The sequence below is a fragment of the Helianthus annuus genome, chromosome 12 (assembly GCF_002127325.2).
Source record: "Helianthus annuus cultivar XRQ/B chromosome 12, HanXRQr2.0-SUNRISE, whole genome shotgun sequence".
Classification (NCBI taxonomy): domain Eukaryota; kingdom Viridiplantae; phylum Streptophyta; class Magnoliopsida; order Asterales; family Asteraceae; genus Helianthus; species Helianthus annuus.
Genome location: NC_035444.2, coordinates 5242570 through 5256845, shown reverse-complemented (window position 1 = coordinate 5256845; position 14276 = coordinate 5242570). Strand labels below are relative to the sequence as shown.

The 14276-nt window shown below is 39.3% G+C and overlaps 2 protein-coding genes across 2 annotated transcripts; both read left to right on the top strand.

The window, feature by feature from the left end:
* Nucleotides 1-7635: 7635 nt before the first annotated feature.
* Nucleotides 7636-8678, top strand: LOC110893883 (the record flags this gene model as incomplete). Its single annotated transcript, XM_022141031.2, has 2 exons — nucleotides 7636-8473; nucleotides 8560-8678. Coding segments are annotated over 2 exons (867 nt in total), but the record flags the coding sequence as incomplete, so codon positions are not given.
* On the top strand, nucleotides 8634-9851 carry LOC110893882. The gene has a single exon (XM_022141030.2). The coding sequence runs from the start codon at nucleotides 8658-8660 to the stop codon at nucleotides 9681-9683; it is 1026 nt and encodes a 341-aa protein (XP_021996722.1). The 5' UTR covers nucleotides 8634-8657; the 3' UTR covers nucleotides 9684-9851.
* Nucleotides 9852-14276: the final 4425 nt, after the last annotated feature.

The window sequence follows — 14276 nt, the reverse complement described above, 5'->3', positions numbered from 1 at the left end:
TCAAAGGGATGTGTCGTTTCCCTCTTAACCGCTCGTGCGGTTATCCCAGACGCACCGTTTCGAGATTCACTGCCCAAACATTCTTGTTATCCAACACTACATTAAACCTAATGGACTTCTATTGTTCGACCCACTAGACATGGCCTCCGGCCCAATGTTCTAAACATAAACATAAAACAAATAAAACTGTTTTGACCCATTAAGCAAACTAATAAACATAAGTAAACTACCGGTCGAAACCGTGTTCATTCGGATGGACTTGATTATATTTGTTCTTCATTCACCGCCCTAAGCAAGAACATCCGAATCTTCAGCCTTGATTACTCCTTGCGGTTGTTGGTGACCTCTATCTTGACCACCACTTCATCATCACTTGATTCTTTGAGCCAACCGCCGTTGTTGTTTGAATTTCCAGCCATGACGTTTGCCTTTTTCCCACGCTCTTTCCTCATGAAGTCGAAATACCATTCGACTAGTTCCAAGTAGTAAACGTAGGCAACCTTGACTTCATATGCATCATCCGGTTCATAACCATATTTGGCCACGATCACATCCCATAAATTCTTTTCCATTACTTCCTTGAATCCTCCGTTAAGCTTTACAATTCGATGTAACAAGATTAGACTAAGATCTCGACCATCAATCAACTCGGGTGGCATTGCCTTTTCACATACGATTCCAAGAAAATCCGATATGAACCAAATCAAGATCTCTTCGAATGGAGCATCGAAGAACCTTTGGTGATTCTTTAATTCTTCGTGCAAAGTTATGAGATCTCCCGGTTCTACACAACTTTCAATGATCATGTTCTTTTCAATAACGTCTTCCTCGAGTTGTGAAAGAATTAACGCTCGTTCCCGGAGCGTTTCTTTTGACTCATGCGGATTATCTTTTTCACCTTCGATGTATATTAAAAGCGCCTTCTTTGCTTTCTTGGAATACACGATTTCCTTCTTTCTTGCCCTCGAACTTTCACCGTACGCCTTTTTCTTGTTCCTTTCCTTTTCGAATTCCCTCTCGTAGTAATCCTCCAAGCATTCCTTAAATTCCTTCTTTTCTTTCTTGTAACCGTTATCAACACCAAGATTATCATAAAACGTGTTGAGATAATCTTGTTCTAAGTCAACCTCCGACTTATCTTCATAAATATCGAACCCTTTCGAGCGACTTCCAAACATTTTCTTTAGTAGACATGTATCCCCCATTGTAACTGTTTCTATTCCTTGAAACAAAAGTTGTTCTAGACTTAACACGTTCTTGTCTAGACTAGGAGCGTAACTTACACATGGGATTGTTTTGTCTTTACCATCCACCGGGACTCTAACTTCTCCAATACCATGCACAAACGAGAAATCCTTCCTATTCTCGTTTGTCACTAACCCAAAGTGCCTCTTGAAACATTTAAACACGTTCCGGTTTCCCGTCATGTGTGTTTTGAATGTAGGATCAACAACCCATATCGAATCCCAATTACCGCCACATGTATCTTTAACCATATAATCACTTTCAACCGGTAATGGCGATAAATTAACATACTTACTTGGGCAAATCGAGGCGATATGACCAAATTGCTTGCACTTGAAGCAACGAATTCCCGGTTTCCTTGGCCTTCCCACCGGTGCATTTGCCTTCTTTCCGGACTTCTTCACAAACCCCTTTGGAACCAATTTCTTTGGAAACTTCTTTACCGGTGACTTCCCGGTTCGTATGGTTGGCTTCCCCTGCGCGTACTCATCCATCTCTTCCGCCGCCCGGCTGCACTTTCCACTACGAACAATGTTTTCACCGTAATCGGTCTCAATCGACTTTCCCTTGTCTCCTCGTAAACGGTTCCCATCATGATCACAACCCTTTCCGGTTCCTGTTAAACCTTTGGCTCTGATACCAATGTTGGTATCATCGTCATCGGAAACCCAGGACCAGTCGGAACGGATCGAGTTGTGACCGCATACACAATCATTCTCAAACAAACCACAACTTTCACAATACTTCATGTTGAATCAAACTAACCGAAAATATGCTGAATGATAATAAACTAACCGAAACAAAATCTGATCGAACTGAACTTCTTATAAACACAAACTTGCATTACAGAATACGTACTGAAACAAGAGGTTTGGGATCCGTATTTATACGCAGCAACAGGCACGTTGTTGGGTATCAATCAAGAAAGAACAAAAATGAACAGGAACAGTAAAAGGATAATTGCAGTGGAAAGTTCACAGCTTTATTGAATGCTTGAAATGGAAAGCTTACACCACTGCTTTACATATGATAAAAAGAAATTTCGACTAGTGAATAAATAAAACAACCTACTGCATATGCTATTTATAATAAAGAAAACAAACGGCTATTTAACTTAGTCTTCCACTTTTCCAGAAAGCAACGTCTCTTTTTTTTAATTCTGCACATTTTTATTGAGGTCTTCAACTGCAGCAGCTCAACGATCCAGTCAAGGCTGCCAGCTCAACATCTTCAGTCAACATTATCCAACACTCTCCCCTGTAATGTTGGCTTGTACTTGTGCTTCATGCACTCCAATTAGCCTTCTCATTTCACAAAACTTCAGCTTTCCTAAAGACTTGGTTAGTATGTCAGCTTTTTGCAAATTTCTACTAACATGTTTCACACAAATCTGTCTTCTTTCAACACACTCGCGGATGAAATGATACCTTGTGTCTATGTGTTTACTTCTTCCATGGAACACGGGGTTTTTCATCAATGCGATCGCAGCTTCATTATCCACTAGTAATGTCACCATTTGAGCCTCTTTCCCTAACAAATCTGCAATCAAATTTTGCAGCCACAATGCTTAACACGCGGCTGCAGTTGCAGCCATAAACTCAGCTTCACACGAGCTAAGAGCAACTGTTCTTTGTTTCTGCGAGGCCCAAGTCACCAGGTTGCCTGAGTAGTAAAATGCTAACCCTGTTGTTCCTCTTCCATCATCTAAACCTTTGCCATTACTGCTGTCACTGTAACCCAATACTTCACCATTGCCTCCCCTGCAATACTTTAAGCCGAAGTTTATGGTACCTTTGATGTACCTTAAGATCTGTTTGACTGCATTGTAATGAGACACTTTGGGATTTTGCATATACTTGCTTACTACTCCCACCGAATAGCTCAAATCAGGCAGGGTGTGGATCAAGTATCTGATGCTTCCTATTAATCTTCTGTATGTTGTAGCATCGTATGGCTTGCCGCCTTCATCTTTGTTCAATTTGATCTTTGGTTACATAGGAAACAAAGTACTATTGCACTCGGCCATACCAGCAACTTCAAGTATCTTTTGTGCATAACCAGCTTGTGTCAACAATATTCCGTCTTTGGTTTGATTAACCTCAATTCCCAGATAATATGTCAAATAACCCAGATCGCTCATATCGAATATTCCCATCATTTTCCTTTTAAACTCTAGGATTCCCTCCTCACTCGAACCAGTGACGATTAAATCGTCTACATAAACACCAACATTAAGAATTAAGTTAGGTTTATGTACCTTATACATAGCCTGTTCGTGTGAGCATCTGGAAAAACCAAGGTCTTTAAGTGCTTTATCGAGTCGAGTGTTCCACGCCCTTGGAGCCTGTCGTAGGCCGTATAGTGCTTTATTCAACCGGTACACATAATCTTCCTTCCCCTTTACTTCGAAACCCTCAGGTTGCTTGACGTAGACCTCCTCCTTCAACTCTCCGTTCAAGAACGCGGACTTTACATCCATGTGGTGAACAAACCACTTCTCCTTAGCTGCCAAAGCCAGCAATAAACGAATTGTTTCTAGACGTGCTACCGGTGCGAATGCATCTTCAAAATCAATTCCTTGTTTCTGGACATACCCCTTAGCCACCAGTCGAGCTTTATGCTTGATTAGATTCCCTGATGCATCTTTCTTAAGTTTGTATACCCATTTTAAACCAATTGCCTTGTGATTAGATGGCAACTTGGTTAAAAGCCAGGTGTTGTTTTTCTTGATCGAATCCAGTTCCACTTGCATTGCTTTGCACCATGACTCGTCTGTTGCAGCCTCTTCGTATGTAACCGGTTCTTCATTAATCAACATCAGCTCTTCATCTTGTTCATATAAAGCTTGCACTTCAGCTTCATCCATAGGCATAAAATCCTGATAAACCCCATCAATTCGACGAAACCCTTGTCTGGGAGTATCATCAAATGGTACGGTATCATTATAATTGTTGCTGCTTGATCCCTGATTCAAGTTTGTTGATTGTGGAGTACCTGCATCATCTACAGAAATTGGGGATGGCTGATTTTGAATTGGGGATATAGGGCTTGCTTCCTGATCAGCGACATATGTTTGTGTATGCTGGACTGGGCTATTTTCATTAACATAGGCCCAGGTTGTTTTATTTTGATCATGCGATTGGGCTCCCTCCCAGGCCCTTTTTTTAAACTCAATGAACTCCACATCTCTAGCTTTCACCAGTTGTTTACTTTTAGGGTTGTACAAACGATATGCTTTACTGCCTTCTTCTACACCCAGATACACCATGGGTTTTGATCTGTCACTGAGCTTTGTCAGTCCTACCATCTTTTTCACAAACCCTACACATCCAAACACTTTCAGGTGTTCAATTGACGGCTTTTCTCCCTTCCAGGCCTCATATGGCGTCACATTTTTTAGAGACTTGGTGCCAATTCGATTCAACAAATATACTGAGTGTCGCACAGCTTCACCCCAGAACGAATCAGGTACACTCATAGCTTTAAGAATTGATCTGGTCATCTCTAAAATTGTTCTGTTGCGTCGTTCTACCACACCGTTCTGTTGTGGTGAGTAAGGGGCCGTCAACTGTCGCATTATACCATGTTCTTGACAAAACTTCTTAAACTGATTGGAGTTGAACTCCCCTCCACAATCAGTTCTTAAAGTTTTGATTTTATAATCACTGTGCTTCTCAACCAGTTTCTTGAATTTTCTAAATTTACCAAACGCTTCATCCTTGGATTTAATCATAAAAACCCACATATATCTAGAGTAATCATCGACAATTAATAAAAAATATTGATTACCGCCATTAGTTTCAGGTGTGATGGGCCCGCAGAGGTCAGCATGTAGTAATTGTAGAGGCAGCTTTGCTCTCCATTTTGCCATACTTGGAAAGCTCTTCCTTGCCTGCTTTGCCACGACACAGCCTTCACACACATGTGACGGATGTGACACAATTGGCATGCCTCTGACCATTTTTTTTCGACCCATTTCTTCAAGTAACTGGAAGTTGGCATGACCCATGCGAGCGTGCCAAAGCCACGAGTCATTCTTCACCACCATGTTCAAACATACTGGTTTTGCTGGTGTGAGAATTATTTTGTAAAGTCTATTTGCTGACCTTTGTACTTTCATTATTAATCTGCCTCTTTCATCATGCATTTTCGAGAAGTTGTCTCTCATTCTGACATCATAGCCATCTTCAGTCATCTGACCAAGACTCATCACGTTGCTGTGCAATGCAGGTATGTAATACACATTGGGTACAATAAATTGTTCACCATTTTTGCAAGTAAACAATAGTGTACCTCTTCCTTTAATATCGACTTTTGAGCCATCTCCAAATCTTACGTGTCTTGATATCTTCTGGTCCAATTCAGCAAACAAATCTTTGAGTCTAGTCATGTGATTACTGGCACCATTATCAAGGTACCAGGTATTCACAGCAGCATCACTTTCTTTATACACACTTGGGTTTACTTTTTCTTCATTTAATAATACCATAGATGAAGTCTCTTCACCACACACACTTAGCAAGAGTGTTGATTCTTCCTCTTGTTCTTGAGTTAAATTTACTGCTTCATCTTGCTTCTTTGTCTTGCATTCCGAAGCAAAATGTCCATAGTTGTTGCATTCAAAACACTTGATATGGCTTTTGTCTCTCGGTTTCTTGCTTGACCCACTAGTCTCTTGGTGTGACTTGCCTCCCCAACGTCCACCTCTGCCATGGGTCGACCCCCGACCACGCATACTTGTCCTTCCTCCCCTGTCATACGTTCCACCGCGACCACGACCACGACCACCTGTGGTTTTATTTGAGCCCCTTTGACCAGCAGATCCATCTGCTCTGGAAAATAGCAACGCCTCCTCCCCGGAAGTCTTATTCTTGCGGAGTCTCAAACGGTCTTCATAGGCCTTTAAGTGGCCTATTGCCTCCTCGAAAGGCATGGTATCCATATCTGAACTTTGCTCGATTGATGCCACCAAATTGATAAACTTTTCAGGAACTGAGTCAAACAATTTTCTAACCAATTCTTCATCTTCCAGTATTGCCCCGACACTGTTATATTTCGAAATCATTGCAGAAAGCTTCCCGGCATATTCATCGATGGTTACACCATCTTTCATTTGCAACGCTTCGAACTCACTTTTCAGGACTCGTAATCTGGCCTTCTTCACCCGTTCAGCTCCAACAAACCTGGATTTCAAGGAGTCCCAAACTTCTTTGGTTGTTTTCTTCTTGGCAGCCTGAGAGAGAATCTCCTCCGGAATTGATTGGAAAATAAAGGCTCTAGCTTGCTTTATTTTCTTTTCTTCCACAACCACACCGGTTGGTGGTTCAATGGCATCCCACAACCCGTGAGCATCCATTATTGCTTCCATCTTAATCGCCCAGGTATTATAATTTGTGGAGGTAAGAACAGGACATTGAAAAGGGAAAATGTTATCTTTAGGAGGGTTAGAGTTTGTGTCTATAGACATGGTTTCAGGCATGGTTTCAAACTGAGTATAAACTTTGGATCAGAACAAGTGCTCTGATACCAAATGTTGGGTATCAATCAAGAAAGAACAAAAATGAACAGGAACAGTAAAAGGATAATTGCAGTGGAAAGTTCACTGCTTTATTGAATGCTTGAAATGGAAAGCTTACACCACTGCTTTACATATGATAAAAAGAAATTTCGACTAGTGAATAAATAAAACAACCTACTGCATATGCTATTTATAATAAATAAAACAAACGGCTATTTAACTTAGTCTTCCACTTTTCCAGAAAGCAACGTCTCTTTTTTAATTCTGCACATTTTTATTGAGGTCTTCAACTGCAGCAGCTCAACGATCCAGTCAAGGCTGCCAGCTCAACATCTTCAGTCAACATTATCCAACACACGTCTTGAGGAGTCACAACGTTTGATCAAAGCGATGTGTCGTTTCCCTCTTAACCGCTCGTGCGGTTATCCCAGACGCACCGTTTCGAGATTCACGGCCCAAACATTCTTGTTATCCAACACTACATTAAACCTAATGGACTTCTATTGTTCGACCCACTAGACATGGCCTCCGGCCCAATGTTCTAAATATAAACATAAAACAAATAAAACTGTTTTGACCCATTAAGCAAACTAATAAACATAAGTAAACTACCGGCCCGAAACCGTGTTCATTCGGATGGACTTGATTATATTTGTTCTTCACCATTTTCATTTATGGATTTACATGCATGTAATATCGACATTTATTGCATTAGAAGATTTGTAAATTGATAGAGATGAAGTATGTATGCTTAAGGTATGAGGCAGTGAGAGATACAAAACTATTTCATTCTGGCTTTCCTGTTGACACTCATATTGTGTATTTTTTTTATGTAAAACATAATTTTTTTGACCAATCTGTCGGTAACATAAATCGATGTACTTACAAGGGACGAAATTGATCACTTTGATCACCCCCATCCGCTCAGCAATGTGTATCTACAACAGCCTAATCAAAAAAATGAAAATTCTGAAGACGAAGATGAAGACCAAGAGAAAGAAGAAGATGATTTTGTGGAGGAAGACCATTATGGTGGACAATGCAACCTTTGTAAGGAACAAATCTGGTCATTTCATTTGTGTTACTACCAATGCAAGTCCTGTGACTACTCATTGCACAAATTTTGTGCAGAACTACCCGAGACCCTAGTAAATCACCCATCACACCCTAACCAAGATCTTTTTTTCGATCGTTTTTATACTTATAGAGTTAACTGTCATGTCTGCAATACCGAGCTTAAGGACACCCGTTTTTATTATTGTTATGTCTGCGATATTTACATGGACATTACTTGTGCTACTATGCCAAAACAAAAGATAAACCACCCTAGTCACCCTCACCTACTAGAACGAATGCCCGGGTCCATCGTATCTAGTTGTCAAGCTTGTGGTAATAAACATGAAGGGGTCTTCTTTCTATGTACCACATGTCCTGGGTTTCGGATCAACCAGGACTGTGCTTTGTTGCCTGCCAAGTTACTAATACAAAATCATACCGATGGGACTTTCACTCATTCTCATCCACTTACCCTTGCCTATTCCTTTTCCTCTTTGGATCTACAATCTGCATTCTTCCCCATTTGTAGAGCCTGTGGTCAGCGTTTCAAAAGTCATTTATGGGCTTACAAATGTGATAAATGCCGATATTATGTGCATGTTGATTGTGCAACTTCAAAGAAAGAGCCATTTATGTCCATCTTCCAACATGAAAGTGAGCAATCTCTTTTTCTTTTTTATTTTATTATTTTATGTGAACATTATATCTTAGTTTAATTTCAAGTATCTTATTTTTATCAGGCCTTGGAGAAACTTCTAAAAATTTTTAAGATGATGAACATCCGAATCTGCTCCACTGCCAATTTAACGATGAAGGTGACAATCTTTTAAAGCATCATATGTCTAATCGAAAGGAGTTGATTGGTAAACAAAATGATGGTGACACGCTCAACCATTTTAGCCATCAACACCCACTCATCCTTTTCGACAAGCAAACAATAGTAGGTATAACTCTTCACGACCCCATGAAAAGAGTTCGGCTATTATGTGACGGATGTGTGAAACCAATCATAACAGTACCATTTTACATGTGTTCCGAATATGTTGATGGAAAATGTTGTTTTGTTCTTCATGAGTGGTGTGCCAAACTGCCCTCGGAAGTACAACACTACGTGGGCCATCACGAGCATACTCTTTTTCTACTGCCGAAAATCTCTGATAGGTTATTTGGTGTGTTCACATGTACTGTTTGCGGGTTACCATCTAATGGTTTCGCGTATGGGTGCACAATGTGTGACTTTTATGTTGATATTAATTGCGCATTCATACCTGAAGAAATAACACATGCGGCTCATCCAGATCATCTCCTATTGAGAGTAGAGACTTCACCTTATAATGAAATGCGTTTGTCTTGCAAAGCATGTGATGACCATTCGTTGCCAAGGTGGGGATTTCAGTGTCCCTCTTGTAATTTCTACATTCATGTAGAGTGTGCTTTGTTATTGCTTAAAGTGATTAAGCACAAGTGTGATAAACATCCTTTGAGCCTTAGATACCATCCAGCGGAGAACCATATCAGCGATTACTTTTGTGAGATATGTGAGTATGGTTTAAACCCTTGGAAATGGTTCATCCATTGCACTACATGTGCCCAGTCTATGCATGTTGGTTGTGTACCGTATATACTTCAATGTGAGCAAGGTAAATATCCTTTGAGACGTGATGTCAATAGGTTTCTCAATATCAAATTTGGAGGAATGCTTGAGATCAAAGGTCACTCACACCGCTTGGCTTTTGCACAAGGGTTTAACAGCGATGGAAAGTGCGTTAAGTGTCATCAAGAATTGGAATACTATATGATCTTTAAGTGCTTGGAATGTGAGTTTGCATTTCATTATGGGTGTGCATCTTCATTTCTTAGTTGATCAAGCTCTTTGTCTTATACTATTGTAACTTTGTTATATGTGTCCAGTCAATTCTTTCGACTAGTTTGGTTTCGATCTTTTATCATTTGGTGTCAATCACTCGACTATTGTAAGCTTTTTATGAGTATCGAATAAATTATCAATTATCTTGTAACAACTTCTCGCTATAGTTTGATGCAGCCACACTATTGTAAACTTTTATATTTGCCAATCTATTATCATGTTTTGTCAGTTAATCCGGTTCTTTTGACTATTGTAAATTTTGTATGGTGTCAACACTTGATGTAGAATTAAAGTAACTTGTAAGTTGTAACAACTTTCACAATTATAGTTGAACTTTCAATTAATACTTTGTATGTGACTACAGGTGTAACAACTCTCACTAAAATTAATGCTTAGGGTGGTAATTAGCTATTAAGAAAACCCTAAATGAGAAACCCAAGTAATTCTGCACTAACCCTAAAATTTTTGAAACAATCGGAATCAGGATCAGGGCCCCTAAAACTCAGGGGGGGTTAAACCCTAATCGATATTATCCTCTAAATTCGTTGTCTGAATTGAATTAAACAAAACTGTCAACTCACCCAAGCTACTGGACACGAAACCTACCCTACCCTAAATTGGCATCCCAGGCGATACGCGGGAGGTTCCCCGAATTCTTCCGCGACACGCGGGAGATGCAAATTTTCAGTATAAATAGAGGGCCTTGGGACTTGAATCTGGAAGTTGAAACGTCGGCCAAACGCTTTCTGTACGACGAGTTATCACACTTATACTACAAATAAACACACACACACTACTTTCGAATTGCTGCCGCAAAACAGGGTAATCACTCGATCGCTATTACGATTCATTTTCCGAGGTCAATATATCCAAAGAATGTTTAAGTGCCGCCCACATTAGGGTTATACTTTGTCGTTCGTCGTTAATTCGATGAATGAGTTTAAGTATCGGACTTTGTCGTTCATTGTGAGAATTTGATCTTGTGAGTTATCGTAACTGCTGTATTGATCACTAAAACTTATGTATTATAAATTATCGGGGTTTATCCCGAATTGTGAAATAAAATAATCGGGAAAAGTTTTAGCTTTACAACGATCATGATGTTAAAATTTCCGCTGCTAAAATCACATAAATAAATATCACGGGATTTCTGTCCCGCGGCTCCTGAAACGGGTCAAACCGGGTCGGGGGTCGTGACAGAAATAAGGTGGTATCAGAGCCACTGAGTTAAGCTAATTAAGTATTTAACAGATACTTAATCTTTCATGATTACTGTTATGTGATTATGTGTTTTTAATTGACTATTTGTTAGTTACAGTATGGGTAAGCAAAAGTTGCAAGATATCTATCTTAAACTAGATAGGTCAGTCTACGAAGAGGGAAGTTCATCCAAAACTAAATTTTCAAAGCTCCCTACAATTCCTGAAGAAGGAATATTTGTGCGTAAAGCACAGTATGAAAACCCACTTTCTCCTAGAAAAAGGAGTATGATTATTAAGAAAAGTAAGGAGCAAATCCGAGAAAAGAGGATTAAAAAGGAAACCCAGGAGATAATTAATAAATCACCGTGGGAAGATAAGTTAGATGAAAAATGGACAAATTTGTATATGCTAGCTACTGTAGCGGAAAATGCAAATCTTTAAAGTACTCTAAATCTAGTACTAGTACTTCTCAGTAAGTAGATAAATAAAGCTGAGTGTGTGTTCTTTCTTGTATTTTGTACAAATAATGTGCAATAAAACTTTGATGTTTATTTGTTAAACCTTGTTCCAAAGTTTTAACTTAGCATTTCTGTGCATTTTGCATATATGCTACACAGCATGAGCGAGATATCTGAAGCTTTTCAGAACCTCAATCTTTACCCGGTGAATATAGAAGTTTCCCAAGAGTTTACTGGATACTTTGCTGATATGGACCAACCTGTAGAATTCCATGCTCCACCTTTGACAAAGCCAAAACGAAAGAAAAAGAAGAATTATGTATGGGGTAGTCGTATTCGTAGGAAAAAGCCAGTTCCGAAACTTCCTAAAATAAACAACCCTTTAGAAAAAGAAAAAGAAATTGTAATCAAGGAGAGTTCTAGACAGCAAGAGTTGGAAACTGAAGTTAGGAAAAATTCTAGGCAAATGGAAATACAGTTTGAGGAATATTCTAAGGAAATAGAAATGGAAGTAGGACAAGGTTCTAGACCAACTCAGATAGAAATCGGAGAGAGCTCCAATCAAAACCAAAACCAGGGAATAACTTTTCAGGATAAAATAGATTTTCTATTGGCAAACTGTGAAACTATTCAGCCTGTCAATACGAATGTTTTTACCTATCCTAGTGAAAATCCACTCCCTATGAATTTTGCACCAGCAATCCCAGACCCAATAGTCCACGCTCAACCTGTAGAAATGGAAGAAGGGTGGACGAATGATTGGCAATTTCAAAATATTGTCAACGACCCTTATTCCTTCTTTCCGCAATTCGATCCAGAACCCCTACCTAATCCACCAATGAGCACTGAGAATATGGCTGAACTTCGCCATTTCGGTGAAGAGTTGATGGATGCAGGGAATAGAATCAGGGAGATAGGGGGACAGATTGCTTGGAAGTATGATGAAAGGGAAATGCGTTTTTAGAACAACAAATGGTGAGGGATAGGAAGATGGTAAAACTATAGTTGTGTAATAGTATAGTAAATAGTGAAATCAGTCTGTAACATAACTCCAAATAAAACTTTGTAAAATATCTGTGTTTAGTGATGCATACTATAACGGATATGAAATGGAATCGAGAAATCGATAGTTTTGACTTTATGTGCATTATGAATTTTCTGAGTATTTGTGTATAAATTGCTATTTATCAAGATACTAATTAATATATATTATCAGATGGCTAATAATGGTAATGAACCGGTAAATGAAGCTAATCAGTCAGAGCAACATCCAGGGGATCAATATATGACTAGACAAGATATTGAAAATATTGTTGCTCAAGGGATAGCCAATGCTATTCCAGCATTTGTTGCTGCTGTAAAAAGTCCAATCGAACCGCAACATATCATTCCTAGTAAACGTACTACTGAAGATAACTTCAGTAATAGTATAAACGGTGGCCATAATCATGTTAATCATGATAATGAATCCCAGCACACGCCGCTCCCTAAGAAACAGAAAGCTACAACACCTGGTTGCACTTTCAAAGAATTCCTTGCTTGTAAACCCACTGAATTTGCAGGCAATGAAGGGGCAACTGCATCGCTGCGTTGGTTTGAGAAAACCGAAGCAGTAATTGCAATAAGTAAGTGTGCCAAAGATGATCAGGTCATGTACGCATCGAATCTGTTTAAAGAAGGAGCACTGGAATGGTGGAACACTGTGTTACAAGCTAAAGGAAGAAATAGGGCTTATGCTATGACTTGGGAAGAATTCAAGAGTCTGGTAGAAAGAAAATTCTGTCCTGAGTATGAAAAGGAACAAATGGCAAATAAGTTCCTAACTCATCGGATGATAGGTGTGGATTGTCGTGGTTATACTTCGACATTCTTTGAATATGCTAGAGTAGTACCTAACCTGGCTTCGCCAGAATCGGTACTCATTTCTCGCTATATTTCGGGATTAATTAGCGAAATTCGAAATATCGTTAAGGCTGCGAGACCTCGCACTATTGACGATGCAGTAGAATTAGCTAACACCTTAACTGATGAACTGATACGCACACGAGACGAAATAGGAAGAAGGAATTAGCTCAGAAAATTACCCAAGGATTTAGGATGGGTAATAGTAGTAATTTCAAGAAAAGAGGAACAGGGCAACCTTCAACTGTGCCATTTTGCAAAATTTGCAAAAAGAAACATTTTGGAAAATGTAACAAACTTTGCAATTTTTGCAAAACAACAGGACATCGGGAAGAAAACTGCAGAAAGAAATCCATAATTTGTTACAATTGTGGGGAAGCCGGACATATCAAACCAGAATGTCCTAAGTTAGTTAACCCAGTAGACAACAAACCCAAGGCAGCTGAAGGAGCTACTAAGAAGAATGCCAGAGCATTCCAGCTAACTACTCAAGAAGCAGAACTCATCCCGGATGTGATAGCCGGTACGTTTTTAGTTCACAACATTTATGCAAAAGTATTATTTGACTCTGGTGCAAACCAAAGTTTTATAAATACTTCATTCTGTCAAGCTCTTAAGTTACCTTTAGCTACCGTTAGGCAGATTTTTACAGTCGAAACTGCAGATGGGAATTCAGTCAAAATCCATCAGGTTTTGCAAAAAGTAGAAATAGAACTCTTAGGTCATAAATTTACTGCAAACCTATTGCCTATGAAATTAGCCGAGTTTGATGTTGTGTTAGGAATGGATTGGTTAATAGCCAACCATGCTCAAATCATTTGTGATAGAAACTCTATAGAAATTCAAGCACCTACTGGAGAGATAATTAAGATTTCAGGAGATAAACCTCGAAAGCCACTGAAGTTCATATCAGTAATGAAAGTTGCTAATTATGAACGGAAGCAGGGAATAGTATATATGATTTCAGTAATCATTTGTACTAAAGGAAAAGAACTTAAGGAAATCCCTGTAGTCTCAGAATACCCAGA